Consider the following 20,495-nt stretch of genomic DNA (forward strand, 5'->3'; position numbering starts at 1 on the left):
GAACAAGTTCAACTTTTGATGGCAAAAAATTTGGAGAACCATGGCGAATTGATAAGTTACATAATCCTGAAAAATTAGGCCAAACCTTTAAGAGTAGATTCTAGACATCCTACTTTGCTCAGATATGGGTCAGTGGCTCCGTGCAACATCTATATAGCTTATTGTTTCTATTGGATCACTTCATTTATCACCTATTTTGCCCTAATCATCAATAATAAAATTGATTCAATCTAGGGAAAGAGAACAACCCTACCAAGAGAGCTTGTAATTTGATTACAATATCAGTCTTTCAAAGCTAGATCTATTAGATTCCCTCTTCTCCCTAATGTAATGGTAAATTAGGTAATTTAGTGGTTTTATTATCTTAATTTAACCCTAACCCTAATTTCCCACCATTGCAATAACCAAGATGAATTGAGAGGTCATCAATTGGAGATGAGTTCATTGGTTTAATGCAATTAAAACCTGACACTATCTAGGATTTATTCACCAAACTAGATGTCATAATATTGATGTTGAAATAGTGTGGAATTAAAAAAGATGATAAACAATGATCGTAAGTATTCTCTCTAAACTTGGTCCTATATATTCAATCTTTGTTTCTACATTCTATGCTACTAAAAATTTCTTAAGAGCTATCTACATAATGTTGACTCTTTATGTGTTTTCTAATGAACTTGCAAAATAACAAGATAAGTGAATTTAAATATGCACTATCAAATCTTCTAAGTCTCATGACTTGGTTGTAAATCAAAGCACTATAGATAAGAAAGACCAAGGAAAAGATAACTTAGATTTATCTTTGTCTACTTCTAAAGTGGACAATAAATCTTGTTCAAAACAAAGCAAAACTAAGGACGAGAAGGTTAAATGTGCTTATTGTACAAAACTTGTTCATGAAAAATACAAATGTAAGAAGAAACAGATTGACTACCTCACACATCTTGAGAAGATTAAAAAAGGTGTCAAAGAATCTCCATCTTCATCAAACCAAGAATATGATAAGAAGGAAAAAGCTCATGTTGGTTATGCTTCTACATAAAACAATAATAAAGGAATTATTTTGGTACTTCTACAAGTTTTGGATTAGGGAGATGGCTTCTAGATTCAGGGGCTTCTCATCACACATGACTTCTTCATAGTCTAGATGTTCTCTTCTTTTTGAGCCTTGTGTTATGCCAGTTATTTTGATGGGTAACAATACATATATGAATGTAATTGCAAAGGGATCAGATGACACTTTCAATGATGTATTGTGCATATTTCATTTGTCCAGCAATCTTCTTTTAATCTATCAAATTACTTATGATAAAGTAAGGGAGACTATGGAATTCACTCTTGGTTTAATTCTCATAATAGATTTGGAGAGCAAAGAGATCATTGCTACTAGGGTGATTGATCATGCATCTCAGTCAAGTACATCTTTTTAGACTTTGTTCCTAATGATGACTTTGATCCTTTGGGTGATGATCTCACACTCGTAGTGTGGACTTTGATTTTGAGAAGAATTTTTCTTACTAAAGTTATGTATAATCATAAGTGATCTAGTTCTTGAACCTTGCATTCCATCTTCTCTATCTACTATTGCTACTTCAAACTTCAGAGTCACTTTCTTATGTCCTAATTTTTTCCTTACACTTTTATTAAGCTTGCTTAAGCTCATAAAGTGAGTTTAACTAAGATATGATGTTAGGTGTCCTCTTTAAGGAATGATGGATGGATCATTCCTTAAAGGGTGAAACATTTGCTATTTTTAGATCACTTGTTGGCCATACCTCATTGGTTTGATTTGTCACATGCATCCTCTCCTTAATTCTATATAAACTCTACCTAGCTTTTATTTGACATTCTTTTGTATACATTGTGATGCTCTTGCATGGGTTTGGAATTCATGTAGTTTGCTTTATGAAATCATTTTTCAATATTTTTTTAAGCTCCTTATGCAATCTTATTATCATATTAACATTTGCACATCTCTTGAAATCACAGATTTATAAGTATTCTATTTCATTTACAATTTTATAACTTATCTCTCTCATATAAAGATTTTGATTATGCATTTATTTCAAATTTCTAACAATATGTTGTATTCTCTTCTAGATCCATATTATCAATGTTTCACACACTAAAACTTTTAAAAATAAGGGAAAAAATCCCTAAACCTAAATAAAGTAATTTGAGATTGGGTAATTGGTGTTACCAAAACATGATCTTCAATTATAGACGCCATTCTGTAAAATCTAAACATTCTTAAGTTATCAAAGATCATTCCATAAAAACTAGTCCAGTTGATATCTCCCTCTATTCGCATGTGTGGAGAACACCAAGCTCGTGGATTTTAACGACACATAAACCAACAAAATAAATTCCAGTAAAACAGAGCCAACTGGAGCAGCCACCGTTCCAATTTACTAAATATTCAAAATTGATCGTCACGATTAAACAAACCAGCTTTACCTCGTGTCCACTAAATACAGAAAATCGAAGCTATATATACACAGGCGTTACATTGCAGAGATTGGAGCAATACTGTGTGCTATAATAGCTTAGAAACGTTTTCGATCCCAGGCAATTGAGGCAAAACAATCTTTTATACTCGACAATGCCTGGAGATCGTAACGTGGGCGTTGCCATGGTGAATTCAGAAGCCAGCAAAAATGCTCTGCAATGGGCCATCGACAATCTCGTAGACAAACGTGACAGGCTTGTGCTCGTTCATGTTCTGCATCATTCAAATGGCTGCACCAACTCTTGGAAAAAATCTGGCTCCCGTGCGTGTACTCTTTCTATCAATGCTTTTTTTTATTAGTTTGGATTAATAGTAAGAAGGGGTTTTTGAAAAGAGTTAGAGCTGTATTTATGTGTTTTTGGATTTGATTGTGTGATTGTTTTTTTATCAACATTTCGGATCACACTCTGTGATCTATCATCAAGATGATAAAAGAATATAAGGAGAAAAATGAAATAAGTTGCAGACTTGAACAAATTAAAAAGAGAGACTCCTTCCACTTTTCTCTGTCTTTTTTGTTTGTTCAAGTCTGCAACTTATTCTATTTTTCTTCTTATGCTCTCTTATCATCTTGATGATGGATCACGGAGTGTGATCTCAAACGTTGATGCAAAAAAACACTCATGCAATCAAATCTAGAAGCACGTACAGACAGTCTCATAGATTGTGGAAATCTACTTATTTTAATTAAATAGTTAGAGCTATTCTGTCTTGTTTTTGGATTCGATTGTGTCAGTCCTTTTTACATCAAAATTTCGGATCACATTTCTGATCCATCATCAGGATGAAGAGTGATAGAGGAGAAGAAACAAATTTGTTACAGACCAAGATACTAAAAGGAAGAGAGAAAGATCATTTGTTGTTGCATTAAATATTCATTTGATAAAATATCAGGATTGAGCATTTGTTGTTGCTTTAAATATTCATTTGATCAAGCCTGATATTTTATCAAATGAACTGTAACAACAAATGATCCTCCTCTCTTCCTTTTAGTATCTTAGTCTGCAACAAATTCATTTCTTCTCATCTCACATTTTTCATTCTGATGGTAGATCATGGAGTGTAATCCAAAACGTTTATGTAAAATGCACCAACACAATCGAATCGAGAAACAAGACAGAACAACTTTAAAAGATTGTAGAAATTTGATATCATTAAAAGCATATTTATAATATAACATAACTAAATCTAAAAAAATGTACACTAACTCATAAAACCAACCAAATTAAGTTTCTAAAATTGTTATTAGAATATAAATCTTCGTTATTATACTACTAATACTTTTGTTTATGTTACTCATTATTTCAGTGAATTTTTCACAACCCTATATAAGAATCTTCTTATAAAATATGCTTGCACCAAACCTTAGAAAAAATCTGGCTCTCATGCGTATATCTCCTTTTAACAATGTTATTTTAGATGGTTGCTAGATTATAATTGAAGTATTATATTCTTCTTTCATATACATATATATGCAGATTACTATTACTTTTGTTTTGTCAAGCTTAACAGTATTTTTTATGTTGATGCAGCTCTAATTCCTTTATCCCAGTTTAGGCAACCTAGATTGGCAAAGCAATATTGTTTGACTGATTTCGATGCAGAGATTTTAGACATGTTGGACACCGTTTCCAGGCAAAAGGAGGTGGGGATTCTAAGATATTAAATTTGATAAAATGGTTTCAGAGCTCAATAAATATATAGGTTTTATTTCATACAATTTTTTGGAAACATTTATTGGCAGGCTAAGATAGTAGCTAAGATATACTTGGGCAATACAAAGAAAAAGCTATGTGAAGCTGTTGAAGATCTTGAGCTTGACAGTTTAGTGATGGGTAGTAGCGAAGGTCCTAGACTACTACGAAGGTAAGAAATAATAGTTTTTATATTGAAGTTTATTTTTTTCCTGGTATAGTTATTATTATTATTATTTGTTTTTTATATATTTTAATTTATTAGAAGTTCAGTATGTATTCATTAAAAAAATGTTGTATGTCTTGCAGGTTATTTGTTGGCAGTATAAGCAACTATGTTGTTGGGAATGCAAGTTGTCCTGTGGCAATAGTAAAAGCTCCTCAGATTCAAACTGTGAAAAGGGGAATAGTCTCAAATACTTTGAGATGGTTATTATTTGGTTTAATTATTTATTTTATATTTTATGATATGAGCATGTTTTATTGTAAATAGAGTATTTATGTCTTCATGCACATTTCCATTGAGAGTCATTTTTCTCAAATGCTTTCTTTTATGTAGAAAGAGCCTCTATCTATTGCTTATGTATTGTTTTATCTATTGCTTGTATATTGTTCTTCATTGTTATGACATTATTTTCAGATTTTATCTATATTATTTTCTTTCTATTTGTTTAGAATGGAAATAGCAAAATTAAAATTATCTTTATGGACAAGGTTTATAGTTATAGTGAAAGATTATTCTTATCCATGTTTAAATAATGTTATCTTTATTTGAAATATAAGATTAAAAATTAATTTTACAATGTGATACCATTTTATTCTTGTTTTTTCTAAATAAAAGTATTTTATAAAGTAATATATAAGATACTTATGTATCAAGTGCAATTTGTTTTTGGAAAAAGTCATAAAAAAGAAAGGATAATGAATTTTTTTGTATAAATCCAAATATACTACTGCTTATGTCACATTAGTTTCAAAGTTAATTAATGCATCTATGAATAAATAAAATTAACATTTAAAGATTAAGCAATCAATTCATAAACTATCAATTATTTAATAACTCTTTACAAAAATACTTTACTGTTGAATAAAAAGGAAAATAAAAAATTTCTATTATAAATAAATATAATACAACTTTGAGAAGTTTCCTTTATATTTTCAAGTCCCTATCCCTTATCTAGACAAGTACGTGCCCCTCCTTTAGATTAATTTCTTAATTCATATAAATGCATTCTCTCAAATTGTATATAAAAGGGATCCCCTTTTAAGTTCACATGTATAATGCATTTTTTAAGCCTCTATCCAATCAAGTATGTGTCTCTCCCCCCTATTTTTATGTTGATATAGATTATGTCATTTTTTCTATTATTTAATATATACATTCACATCAAATTTTATATATATATGGGTAAATATGTTTAAAAACCTATATGATATAAATCTACTCAAAACATTATAATATCTTCAAATTCATTATTAAACATTCACTTGTCTACCTAATGTATTGAAAAAATATCTTAAGATCTCAAAATTATAAATTGTATGAAGGAATTCATTTGATGAATGCACTACCAATCTCTCTAGCATTAAAAAAAAGAAGAGCTATATAGTAAGGTGTCATTTTGAAAAATAATTTCATATATGGTATATGGGAAATAAAACACAACACTTCTTGCATTGGTTCCATATAAAATATAGTGCCTTAAATTAAATCAAATATCTTATTTTGTGTGGAATTCCTTCATATGTATAGATTCTTTGAGTCCAACAAATACCTTCGAATGAAATAAGAGACTATAGTAGTATTTTCACTTATATTTATTAGTGCTGAACATATTGGAGCTAAAGGAATCAAGCACTCCCCATTGCTTGACATGGACTCAAGTCTAAGAGTGATATAGAAACTAAGATCCCAATTCATTATGCTAATGGTGGAAAATAGAAGTAGTTAGTTTAGTTTCTTATGAAGAAGAATCGTCCTAGCCACTACTTATACAAGCCTATTCTAGAGAGTAATGCATTGTTTGCATTGTGCCCTTCCCTATGCAAACTAGCCTTTTATTTTTTATTTTCTATTCACTAATACTTTTAAATATATGAAATTACAATAACAATATAATCATGAGAATAATATCTTCATTCATAGATATTGTAGGGAAAATAGTCACTTTAATACATTATTGAAAAGAGAAAACAAATGTGATATCTTTGATGCTAATATTCCACACACACACACACACACACACAATTCTCTAACACCACTATAATATCCCTAGTTAAATATTAATGTAATTACTTTCAAAACTATCTTTAGATGTTATCCAATCTCATATCAAAGCTCAAAAAAATCCCTTTGCATTTATGCAATATACTCAAAACCTAATATTATAGGTTGTCTGAACAAAAAAAGATAAATATGTTGTAGAATTAAGTAGTTTCCCAAGTAGAGAAAGAGTGTGAATGAAAAAAAAAAGAACCGGACAAATCATGATATTCTAATATGTGAGAAAACTAAGAAAGAATGCTACCAACTAGTAATGTTTTACCAAGGGAGACATTGTAAAGATAATATGAATTATATATCTAGCTACACATTTTCAATTAATATTATAGTACAACAAATATTGATGAGAAAGATAGTTGGAAAATGAGAACATTAACTTTGACAAAATATGGAATCAATGAATACTAAAACAATAATGTCTAGAAAGGTAAATATTGTGAATTATGTTTAAATTGTATATGATATAGGATATCCCCTACAAAACTTGACCCTTTTTAGGGATTAAGAAGATAATTGTGTATGGGGATGTCCCCGCATCGCAACTAATGTTGTGAGTCATGTTGAGAGGGTGGTCTTGGGTTTGAAACCCCATGGGATGAAGGACGATCAAAGGAGGCTTTGCGTGCAGCCAAGAGAAATGTTCACACTTCTTGCTGAAGGAGGTGTTTGTCAACCTTTTCAAGGTTGAACATCGAGATATGCACACATAATAGATAGATAAGGTGGTGAAGTGCACAACATAGAGATAAGGAGGTAACACATGCAATAGAGAGATAAGGTGGCAAGGCTAGATCATGATGGAGAGATGTGGAAGTGATGTGCACATTAGAGAGATAAGGACGAAACACTAGCACACATCAGAGAGATAAGGAGGTGACACTAGCACACGATGGAGAGATAAGGAGACAATGACAACGTGAGATAGAGAGATAAGGAGATGTCAATGCCAAGAATAAGGAGATAAGTAGTAGAGTAGAGAGATAAGGAGCGAAGCGGAGAGATAAGGAAGAAGGGGAGATAAGGAGAAAAGGATGGCAAAAAGGATATATAAGGTTGTTAATGCCAAATAACTCTGAGGATGAGGTCCCTCAAAAAATATGACCTCACTGGTTCATAGCTCAATTTAAAAGTGTTAATGACTTCAACCCCTTATCGATTGAAAAAAAGAAAAGAAAAGAAGATAATTGTATATAAACATACTTCAAAACTTTAAATGGACTTCATGGGAAAAATGAAATAATTAGGGCCATAAATAATTCAATTTGTTATATTTCATAAGATTTTTGACATTGCCAATCTTCGACACAATTTTTCTAGGACAATCAAAGAAAATGGGTCTTCACATACACTAATAATTTTATAGTGAAAGGAATGATTATAAAAACTCAATTCTAAGAAACAGATCTTGTATTTATAAAATTTTTATAAAGGCATGTGAACGAATAACTATAGGCATGATATCTAAAAGAAAACTATTGTAATAGCTATTTATTGATGTGATATTATTTTTATGTACATTATATTAAGTTTACTTCTAGGTAATTAAAATTTATTTTTTATGTAAATTAGGAAATAATTGAGCACATGTCACTTCTACCTCGTTCAGTTTCCCGGCTAACAATGGTTAGATACTACTTCTCCCTCATCAAATTGAGTTCATATGACACCACTAATCTTACATGTAGATTCAATTCTATATCTAGATTCTTTCTAAGACAATTTTCATCATGACTCATGCATCACAAGGGCTACATATGTCATTTTTTTTAGTTTATCATCTAGGAATATAAATATTAGTGTTTTATCATTTTGTCTTTTGAAAGTTATTGAATTTATACTATCCTTATTCTATTTTGATTTTAGAGATTTTTTTGTTTCAATCATTTTTCATTATTAATTTTAACACTATTTGAGTTTATATTCCAAGAGAAGAGAATCACTAGGTAGCATCATTTTTATTGATCATACCAATACCAAATAAAATATAGGCTTAACTTAAATTTAGGAACACAAAATATTGGAATTTCAAAAGAAATAAGAAAATAATTGGATGAGAAGATTACCTAGACCATATGTCTTAAAAGATTACAAAAAAAATGAAGATGCTTCTAAAGTATTCTCAATTTTACATCCATTGTCATATTACAATTTCTTGTTGTTTCCATTACTAGTTATATCTTCACATTGGTACAAGGATGTTTATATAGACTTAATTGTCACTCACTATAATAGATAGCCACCCATGAGAGATATGTAATGAAACTTCACATAATAACCAACAATAACATTAAATTATAAAAAAAAATCTTTTGAGTTTTATACTTTTTAATTAAAAAATTTAGACATTTATATTAGTTTTAAAAGATTTTATCAAACATTCAGCATAACATATTTATTATTTATTTAATATAAAATATTTATTTTCTATGATAATTTATTAATTAATCATCTTTATAATATACAATATGCATATCATATTATAAGGTCTAAATAGTCTTATAAATAGCATTTTAGTTTCATTTCTAAAAGTGTGGACCCCTAATAAACGTTATGCTCTAACAAAAGGACAAATGGATCTTGAGAATAGGGCATCAACATCCATCAAAGTACAATTGGAAGTGAATTTTTGTCAGATGTTGAAGTTGAATATTCCTTGATAGATATGCATGAAAAATATGAAAGCATATGCAGGGCATGTGAATTATTTGATAAGTTGTCTGATGGAAATGTGGTCTCATAAAACATTATGATCACATGATATGTAAAAATTAGCTTTTTTAATATTGAATCAAAGCAAGATTACAAATGATGATCTGCTAAAAAAGATAGATGAATGAAAATATAAAGGAGCTTCAAATAGATATGATGACTAATGAAACAACCGAGACAATTACATAAACCAACAAAAATAGTACATAAGAGAATAGACATTAAGAGTTTCATTTGAACACTTTACAAAAATTTATTTTACAGCTGTTATGTAGCATACTAGCCCGATCTTGAATTTGTTGGAGCTGAGCCATGGCCAAAAAAATTCTTCAGGATAAATCTGGGAGCTATGAAAACAAAAAGGAAGCCTGAAAAATTATGTCAGAGTAAAGCTTTAAAATACTAGTTTCCGAAAAATAAGTGCTTGAGAACATAGCAGTACATCTAGCCTTCCAGATATGTCTTAAAATCACTTGTCTCATAGAATCAACAATACAATTCTTATGCAAACCAATACCAAAGAGAGCTTCCTTCCAATTCAACTTATGATGAAAAATAGCAGAGAAATTGGAAAACACAACATTCAATTGTTTATTTGCAAAGGGGCAATCCCAAAATATATGTTTCGGGTTTTCACTACCTGAGCAAAAGGGACATTTAACTGGCTGCACAACAATGCATCTTAAGTGATCCCCAATTGATAGCTTATGATGAAGAGATTTCCAAGCAAGAAATTGAGTGTCTACATCAACCTTGGATTTCCAAATTTGTGCAATCATTAAATTCCACCTCTTGGCACTAAATCTGCATCTCCATTTATGATTCAAGTGAGAAATGATTTCACAATGAGGTAATAGATGGAGATAAATTTTCTTTAAAGGAAGAAAGTGGAAATGAGAAGAAGCCAAGCATTTCCAATCCTTAAAATAATTGCATTCCCATGGCGTACAAAGTTTTATGGATAATTCAGGAGGGACCAATGACTGCACAAATATCAGAAATTCCCTATACTTGTTGTTTAAATGAGATTGCTCTTTCATTTTCATCCATGGAGCCCAATCAAAGGTTTCAAAATCCCATATATCTTTAAATTATCAAATTCCTTTCTTATACAAATAGTAAGCATTCTTTGGAAAGCAAACAACAAGTGGTTGATTGTGATAACTAATAAGTTTATTCCACCAAATTGACAAAGAAGCAAAGCCAAAACCCCGTTGTAAGGAGTCACCATTCCATTGTAAAAATTGACAAACCTGTTGCCAAGCCTTCCAAATAGATTGTAAAGGGAAAGAAGCCTTAATTTTGAAAAAGGGAGACATCATAATTTTATCAAACCAATTAATAAATTGCCATTTATTATTGGCACCAGCTTGAAAAACTCGATGACGAAACAATATTTTCTATGATTCATCGCCTTTACTAGCTCTGATAATCCACTTAGCAGCAAGACACAACCCCTAGGTTTTTGTATCAATGATTCCAAGTCTGCCTTTATGTTTTGGCTGAAAGCAATGAGACCAAGAAGACGTAATAAAACCAGCATTGCCATCTCATTTAGACCAATTTTTTTTTCTAAGTAGTTTATTTAGATCTTCATATTTCCTCTTAGAAGACATCCAACAAGATGAAAAGTACACATGGGAAGCAATGAAAATTTTATTGGCAACTTGAATCTTGCCAGCCAAAGATAAAAATTTATTGCCCCAAGTAAATAACTTGTGCTTAAGTTCGGTAAGGAACCATACCCACATATTAGAAAGAGAGACCCCTATACCAAAGGGAATGCAAAGATATCTGGTAATCTCCCCATGCTTAATTTGTCTCCATTCCTTAGGAATCCATTCAGGCACATCACCAATTTGGGACATAAAAAAGCCAGTCTTGTTATGGGCTAACTGTGAACCAGAAACGGCACAATATAAATCAAGGATTTCCAAAGTATTCTTTAACTCTTCTTCATCATTTTACAAAAACAACATACTATCATCCACAAAATGAGAGTTAATAACCACTTTCTCCTGTAGAATAGAAATTCCTTTAATAAGTTGTAATTGGTTGGTTGCTTGGAGAAGGTAACCCAAGGCATTAGCATTAAGGGGTATATGCATGAAGTTGTGATACCAAAAAGGTGCCACACTTCAAAAAAAATGAAAAATGCTCATAAGGTGCATGCCTGATAAGGCGCGCGCCTTATGAGCATTTAAAACTCTAAAAAAACCCATGTTCGCATTTTGGATGCATTCTGCATTCCCAAACCCGCATTTTGGCGATTTGGGGTGCCATTTTCTTGCACTTGCCCTTTGTAAAAGCTTGATATTGGGCACTAAGTTGTCCATCTCTCATCAAAATGCTGCCACGCCATCGAAGAGCTCGAAGAGGTATGTATTTTTTTTCTTTCTTATTGTCATTTTTTTATGAATTTGAAGATTAAACTAGGTTTATTGATTTAAATTTATTTTCATTATCAGAAAATGAGATTAGACAAGAAAATGTTGAAAACACTCAATCACCTCCTCATGAAGACCATATTGAAGAAGAACCACATCAAGAACCTCCTACAATCCCTAGACATCCCATAGGTACACAAGAAAACCTATTAGGTCAAATAGAAAATAGCTAAAAAGAGCTTGAAGGTTTAATCACAAGGCTAAAAGATCCCACTGGAACAAACTCCCATAGGACAAACCTTGCCAGTTCTTTGAAATCTATTGTATCTCACATACAATCTGTGAGTGGGCAAATAAATCTTTGGTCCAGTAAGAAGGAAGAACAAAAGAAATTTTAAGCTGACAAATTATCATATGCGGCAGTGAAGAAAAAGAAAATTAATAAATTTGACTTGTGTGCTCTTTTTACGGACCCCCGAACGAATCAACCTTTACACCCTGGATGTAGGAGATTCCCTATTCATTGGTGTCATCATGAAGGGATTAAGAATAATTTTTGGGATAGGTGGTGGATGGTATTTGATCAGCCCCCATGCAATAATCATGAGGTACCCCAATACTTTTTGAGAAAACTGTACTGTGAGTTTGTCCTTAATGAGATCCCAAACTATTTTGATTTTCTAGATTTCCAAGGTAGAGGTGGGGTTTCCTCACATGATAGAGAGGGTGCACAGCGTGACCCAAATCTCCCACCAAGACCCTTGGCCAGACCTATGGTGGGTCATGTTATTATTCCTTCCACTGTGAAGGAGAGTATTGAGGTCGAAACTCTAGACTCCATTAGCTCACTCACTCAAACCCTTATACAGTATGTTAGGCCTCTAGTAGAGGGTGATGCGAGTGATGATGGTGATTCTTCTAGGCATCGAGTTCCAGCTCATTTTTGTCGATCTTGTGGTTCTCTTTGCACTTATGATCCTAATAGTTCTAAGAATGCATGTGCACGAGCGGAATTTGCTACAGAGAACATTGTCATGACAGAATCCTTGTTGAATGAAACATTTGGCATTGATACCCATTGTGAATTTCATTACAAGTTCATTTCATTCTTTTTATTAAATCTTATATGTAAATTTGAGAATATATCTAAATTAGTAAATTATTATGATAAAAAATCAGGGTCAAAGTGTTCACAATACTAGCAACATTCCTGCAGCACCCTTTTTCACGACTTCGTTGACTCCACAGGTATACAACGAGTGAAGAAATATAATTATTATATGTAGATAGTTGAACCTTATGTGAATGATTTTCTAATTACTCATTTTGGATGCCAAATAGTTTGATGCTAGAGCTTCAACATCAACACCTCGCAGTGTATTTCATTGACAATCTTTCACCCAGGTAAATAATTTATCTTTAATGTTGTTATTAAATATTATAGATAGTGTTAGCAATTAATCAATATACTTTGTTTAATTTTCAAATGTTGACATCAGAGACTCCTCCTGTTGTCTGCACGTCAATGGAGCGCGGTGTTTCTGTAGTAGTAGCAAGTTCAACTGCTTTATCAAAAGTATGAGACATATTTATAAATTTAGTAAATTTAGCATTACATTTGTTATCTTAATAATATGCTATTGAAAATTTTAATGACACTTGTATTTATTTTAATTTATATTGTGATGCTTACAGGAGGGGCTTGTCACTCCAAATCATGAACATGCACCTGTTGTGGATGAACATCATGATTATTTGTATGCGGTAAGTGACTATTTTATTATATGTCATTCTAAAATTCAATTTTTGTATATGCTAACATCATTCTTTTCATTGTATCAGGTGGAGTTACAAAAAATGCTGGAGAGGAGGTCGAGTGGACATACTCGAAAGACACATGCATCATATACATCTCCATCCCCTCAACAGGCAAAGATATCTCGTGATCTGTTTCCTTCCTCTAGAGGGAAATGAATAGAATAGGGTCCTATGTTGTATGCCTATATGGCAATTTTGAACATATGTTTTGTATTACGAATATGTGACATTCTATGTCCATATGGCTTTTGGCAAGCTCGTATTTGACTTTATTGGATACCATGTTGTATGACTATATGGTAATTTTGAACATATGTTTTGTATTACGAATATGTGACATTCTATGTCCATATGGCTTTTGGCAAGCCCCTATTTGACTTTATTAGATATCATGTTGTATGCCTTTATAGCAATTTTGAACATATGTTTTATTTTATGAATACGTGAAATTCTATGTCCATATGGTTTTTGGCAAGCCTATTTGTTTGTATTGGATATATTTGATAGTTTTAATGGTATACAATGTTGCATAGATTTGTAGCTTTTTGGTTAATGGAAATCATTTATTATGGTTATCCATAATTGCAGTACAAATGATTAAATGAATAATTGCACAAAGTTTATTGTTACTTAAGCTTTGAACCTAAATATATGTTTGTAATCCAAGACATAAGCTTATGGGGATCAACACAAATTCAATAGTTATAGTCAAAATAAGACTATATAAAGGAAACATGGAAAGAACCAAAATTAGCCAATGTAAGACACCATTGTACCAATACCCATTCTAAAAAAATTGCATAGCCCATAAACTTATATTCATATAATGCATGCACTTAAGCGATTTTGCTGCTAGGGTGTGGCCTGCAACGATCGGGCGAGTTGGAGAGAAAATATAGCGTAAACCTGACCACCCCGATGCGTACGAGCTGATGGTTCGGTGTCATGACGAGCGGATTGAAAGATGGGGCATTGTGCAACTTTTCATTGAACTCATATGACGCTTTTTGTCGCAACCAAGAAAGTGTCGCCACGAGCAACTGGATCCGAGTCTACCGAAACCGAGAGAGGCTTTTTTAGAGTGCCATAACACGACCTCGTAGGATCTAATAGATCGTTCTTATGATTAATGGGCACCGAGAAACGCGATGCCGAATATTGACAACTTTGAGCAACTTGAGCACTTAGGCGATTTCACTCCCAAGGTGTGGCCCACAACAATTGGGCGAGTTTGAGAGCAAAAAGAAGGCATTCCTAGTGTAAACCTGACCACCCCGACGCATACGAGCTAAAGGTTCGGTACCACGATGAGCGGATTGAAAGATGGGGCATTGTGCAACTTTTCATTGAACTCATCTAACGCTTTTTGTCACAATCGAGAAAGCGTCGCCATCTACCAAAACTGAGAGAGGCTTTTTTAGAGTGCCATAACATGACCCCGTAGGATCTAACAACTCATTCTTATTATTAATGGGCACCGAGAAACGCGATGCCGAATATTGACAACTTTGAGCAACTTGAGCACTTAGGCGATTTCACTACAAGGGTGTGGCCCGCAATGATCGAACGAGTTGGAGAGCAAAGAGAAGGAATTCCTAGTGTAAATCCAGCCACCTTGATGCGTACAAGCTGACGATTCGGTGCCGTGACGAACGGATTGAAAGATGGGGCATTGCGCAACTTTTCATTGAACTCATCTGACGCTTTTTGTCGCAACTGAGAAAGTGTCACCACGAGCAACTGGATCCGAGTCTACCAAAACCGACAGAGGCTTTTTTAGAGTGCCATAACATGACCCCGTAGGATCAGATGGCACATTCTTATGATTAACGGGCACTAAGAAACATGAGGCCAAATATTGACAACTTTGAGCAACTTGAGCACTTAGGCGATTTCGCTGCTAGGTTGTGGCCCGCAATGATTGAGTGAGTTGGAACCCAACCACCCAGATGCGTATGAGTTGATGATTTGGTGCCACGATGAGCAGATTGAAAGATGGGGCATTATGCTACTTTTCATTGAATTCATCTGACGCTTTTTGTTGCAATCAAGAAAACATCACCACGAGCAACCGGATCCGAGTCTACTAAAATCGAGAGAATATTTTTTAGAGTGCCATAACACAACCCCGTAGGATCAGACAGATCATTCTTCTGATTAACAGGCACCGAGAAACGTGATGCCGAATATTGACAACTTTGAGCAACTTGAGCACTTAGGCGATTTCACTGCCAGGGTGTGGCCCGCAACGATCGAGCAAGCTGGAGAGAACAAAGAAGGCATTCCTAGCGTAAACCCAGCCACCCTGATGCATATGACCTAACGGTTCGGTGCCGCGACAAGCGGATTGAAAGATGAGGCATTGTGCAACTTTTCATTGAACTCATTTGACGCTTTTTTGTCGCAACCGAGAAAGAGTCGCCACGAGCAATTGGATCCAAGTCTACCGAAACTGAGAGAGGATTTTTTAAAGTGTCATAACATGACCCCGTAGGATCATACAACTTGTTCTTATGATTAATGGGCGTTGTGAAACACGATGCCGAATATTGACAACTTTGAGAAACTTGAGCACTTAGGCGATTTCGTTGTGAGGATGTGGCCCGCAATGATCGAGCGAGTTGGAGAGCAAAAAGAAGGCATTCCTAGCGTAAACTAAGCCACACCGACGTGTACGAGCTGATGGTTTGGTGTCGCGACGAGCGGATTGAAAGATGGGGCATTGTGCAACTTTTCATTGAACTCATCTGACACTTTTTGTCGCAACCGAGAAAGCATCGCCACGAGCAGCTGGATCCGAGTCTAGGTCGAAACCGAGAGAGGATTTTTTAGAGTGCCATAACATGACCCTATAGGATTACACATCTCATTCTTACGATTAACAGGCGCTGAGAAACATGATGCCGAATATTGACAACTTTGAGCAACTTGAGCACTTAGGCGATTTTGCTGCCAGGGTGTGGCCCACAACAATCGGGCGAGTTGGAGAGAACAAAGAAGGAATTCCTAGCATAAAACCTCCCACCATGATGTGTACGAGATGACGGTTTGGTGCTGCGACGAGCAAATTAAAAGATGGGGCATTGTGCAACTTTTCATTGAACTCATCTGATGTTTTTTGTCGCAACCAAGAAAGCGTCACCACGAGCAATTAGATCCGAGTCTACTGAAACCGAGAGAGGATTTTTTAGAGTGCCATAACACAACCCCATAGGATCAGATGAATTGTTCTTATGATTAACAAGCGCCAAGAAACATGATGTCGAATATTGACAACTTTGAGCAACTTGAGCACTTAGGCGATTTCGTTGCCAGGGTGTGGCCCGCAACAATCGGGCAAGTTGGAGAGAAAAAAGAAAGAATTCCTAACATAAACCTGACCACCCCGATGCGTACGCACTGAGGATTTGGTGCTGTGATGAGTGGACTGAAAGATGGGGCATTGTACAACTTTTTATTGAACTCATCTGACGCTTTTTATCGCAACCAAGAAAGCGTCGCCACGAGCAACTGGATCCGAGTCTACCGAAACCGAGAGAGGACTTTTTAGAGTGCCATAACATGACCTCGTAGGATTAGACGGCTCATTCTTATGATTAACAAGCACCGAGAAACGTTTCACAAACCCTATTTTTTCCATAATTATTTAATTAGGAAAATAAGGTTTATTTTTCCCAAATGAAATGGAAATGAAATTAAATTGGAATTATTAATGAAATAAGATAGGAGGTCGAATGCATTTAAATGATTTATATACAATTAAATGATCAGTAATGATTATTAACTGATTTATGAGTTTATTTAAGAATAAAGAGTATTTCGGCTATTTTTGAAGTTAGCACAATTTACGTCTTTACAAAACGCGATGCCGAATATTGACAACTTTGAGCATCTTGAGCACTTAGGCGATTTCGTTGCGAGGGTGTGGCCTGCAATGATCGGACAAGTTGGAGAGAAAAAAGAAGGTATTCCTAGCATAAAAATGGCCACCCTAACGCGTATGAGCTGACGGTTCGGTGTCGCGATGAGCGGATTGAAATATGGGGCATTGTGCAACTTTTTATTGAACTCATCTAATGCTTTTTGTCACAACCGAGAAAGAGTTGCCACGAGCAACTGGATCCGAGTCTACCGAAACCGAGAGAGGCATTTTTAGAGTGCCATAACTCGACCCCGTAGGATCAGACGTCTTGTTCTTATAATTAACGGGCGTCGAGAAACGCGATGCCGAATATTGACAACTTTGAGCAACTTGAGCACTTAGGCGATTTCACTGCTAGGGTGTGGCCCGCAACAATTGGACGAGTTGGAGAACAAAAAGAAGGCATTACTAGCGTAAACCCGAACACCCCGATGCATACGAGCTGACGGTTCGGTGCCACAACGAGTGGATTGAAAGAAGGGGCATTATGCAACTTTTCATTGAACCCATCTGATGCTTTTTGTCGCAACCGAGAAAGTGTCGCCACGAGCAATTGGATCCTAGTCTACCTAAACCGAGAGAGGATTTTTTAGAGTGCCATAACACGATCTCGCAGGATTAGACGAATTGTTCTTAATGTCACTAACATGGAGAAAAACAATGCCGAATTTTGATAATTTTTCACACGTTGAGTGATTGACAACAAATGAGCAATTTTTACATCTTTTACCATATTAGGGTTAGTGCAGGATCAAGGGGGGCCAAAAAGTGGCGATGTGAAAAAAATAGCCTTTCTCACTCGCCTAAAAATGCGAAAATTCGTGTTGACTTTTTGCTTGGCCTAGGTGTCAGTACATCTTGGCTTGGTAATTACTTATGCAAATCGGATATCCGATTTGCATTTGTAATTTTAATTTAAAAAATATATTATATGTTACATATTATATAATACGTATTATATAATATATTATTACATTATATTATATTATATTATATTATAATATAATAATATATTATATAATACAATATTATATTATATTATATTATATTAAAATAATATATTATATAATACATATTATATAATACAATATATAATATAATATAATATAATATAATATAATATTATATATAATATAATATTAGATTAGATTATATTATATATTATAATATATAACATAATAAAATACGTATTATATAATATAATAATATATTATATAAATTAATAATATGTTATATAATACGTATTATATAATATGTTATTATATTATATTATATTATAATATAATAATATATTATATAATATGTATTATATAATACAATATTATATTATATTATATTATATTATATTATATTATATATAATATTGTATAATATAATATAATATAATATAATATAATATAATATAATATAATATAATATAATATAATATAATATAATATAATATAATATAATATAATATTGTATAATATAATATAATATAATATAATATAATATAATATAATATAATATAATATAATATAATATAATATTATATTATATTATATAATACGTATTATATAATATATTATTATATTATAATATTATATTATATAATAACATATTATATAATACGTATTATATAATATATTATTAATTTATATATTATAATATATATAATATAATACAATACGTATTATATAATATATGTTATTTAAAAATAATTTAAGTATAGAAATCGGATATCTGATTTTCTGAGACTTTTATATTTCGACAGTGACAACCTGTGAGTCATTTTTAACTCACGGGCTGCGCGATTTCATCAAAATTCGATATTCGGTGCACCCGATATCCGGTGTTTTGGCAAAAAAATTGCTAAAAATAGATTGAGAGGTAAGAATTTTATCATTTTCAATCATTTTCATTCATTTTTTGTATTTTTTGTTAATGTTTATTTGATTTTTTATTGAAAATATGGTTTTTTCATATGAAAACTAGGTTTTTTAAAATCAAATACCTAATTGTTTAAATCTGTTAACTAAATTTAATTGTTTACATTCAATTAGGTTAAAAATGGGGGATAACAATGAAAACCCTGACCAACCACAACTGTAACAACCAAACCCTCATTTGCCAAACCCCCCCTCAATTCAGGATTTGATTGCACAAAATTTGAATGAATTGAGGGGTATTGCAGAAGTATATCGTAGGATCCCTCGTCTAAACCCAATGTTTGATCCTCTCACGTCGATCATAAAACTTATGGAAACCATGACTGAGGAGCACAATGCTACCCTTTTGTGGTGAGATTCTATGAGGGAAAAATATGCAGATGGCTTGTCTTATAAGGATATCAAGGATCTCAAGATATACAAAGCCGAAATTGCCTCATTGTTTGTCAATCCCCGTATTGGTCAACCTATAGATCCCCAAAAAATAAAACTTTCTATTAAATGGTGCACAAATGATGTGATTGTGAAAAACTTTTGGGATCGTTGGTGGATGGTTTTCGACAAACCACCCAACAACAATCTTGATATCCCCTTCTATTTCATAAAAAAATTGTATGCTGAGTTTGTTTTAAATAATCATGTGAACTACTTTGACATCCAACCTTTCCAGGATGTAGGTTTAGGTATGCCCCAAAATAGACTTGGGGCAGTCAGAGTAGTCCAGGGCCCATATGTCCCCCTCCTCCTGTTGATCCCCCACCTGTAGTGCAGCATCCTGATATCATTTGTGAGGCGGCTTCATGTACCATATCGGTTATTCACTCTTTGAGTAGCCTTTTGGTTTCTCAGGCTGCATCAGTAGCTCAACCTACTCTTGATGGTAGCGATGCATCTGGTGTCATTGACATGTCATCCTCAACTCCACACATATGCGTGCCCCATAGTTATGTCATGTGTGGGCACGTATGCTTGGGTCCAGTCGGAGAGCCCATTGATCCTATTGTGGACAGTGCAGATTATGAGGTGCCTGAGATGCATGATGTAGTAGATGTTATTACATAGATTGGAGGATACCCTGGGGAGTCCTCACATGCTAGAGGCGAGGAGGCACCGTCATCATACATTGATGATGTAGTGGTAAGATTTGTATTTTCATAGTTCATGTTATACTTTAATTAAATATTTATAAATTAGATAATATTAAGTACTAATTTTTATTTACATGGTCTATTCAACAGTTGATG

At 33.3% G+C, this 20,495-nt stretch overlaps 1 protein-coding gene across 1 annotated transcript in view; it reads left to right on the plus strand.

Annotated features, from left to right (window-relative positions):
- Positions 1–2,602: 2,602 nt before the first annotated feature.
- Positions 2,603–20,495, plus strand: part of LOC131052003 (universal stress protein PHOS32-like) — a 44,704-nt gene continuing 26,811 nt past the window's right edge. The window contains exons 1-4 of the mRNA XM_059210675.1: positions 2,603–2,771; positions 4,042–4,154; positions 4,254–4,375; positions 4,513–4,632. Coding sequence (XP_059066658.1) covers positions 2,603–2,771; positions 4,042–4,154; positions 4,254–4,375; positions 4,513–4,632 — 524 coding nt within the window. The remainder of the gene's footprint in view (positions 2,772–4,041; positions 4,155–4,253; positions 4,376–4,512; positions 4,633–20,495) is intronic.

Source organism: Cryptomeria japonica, chromosome 8, assembly GCF_030272615.1.
Source record: "Cryptomeria japonica chromosome 8, Sugi_1.0, whole genome shotgun sequence".
Taxonomy (NCBI): domain Eukaryota; kingdom Viridiplantae; phylum Streptophyta; class Pinopsida; order Cupressales; family Cupressaceae; genus Cryptomeria; species Cryptomeria japonica.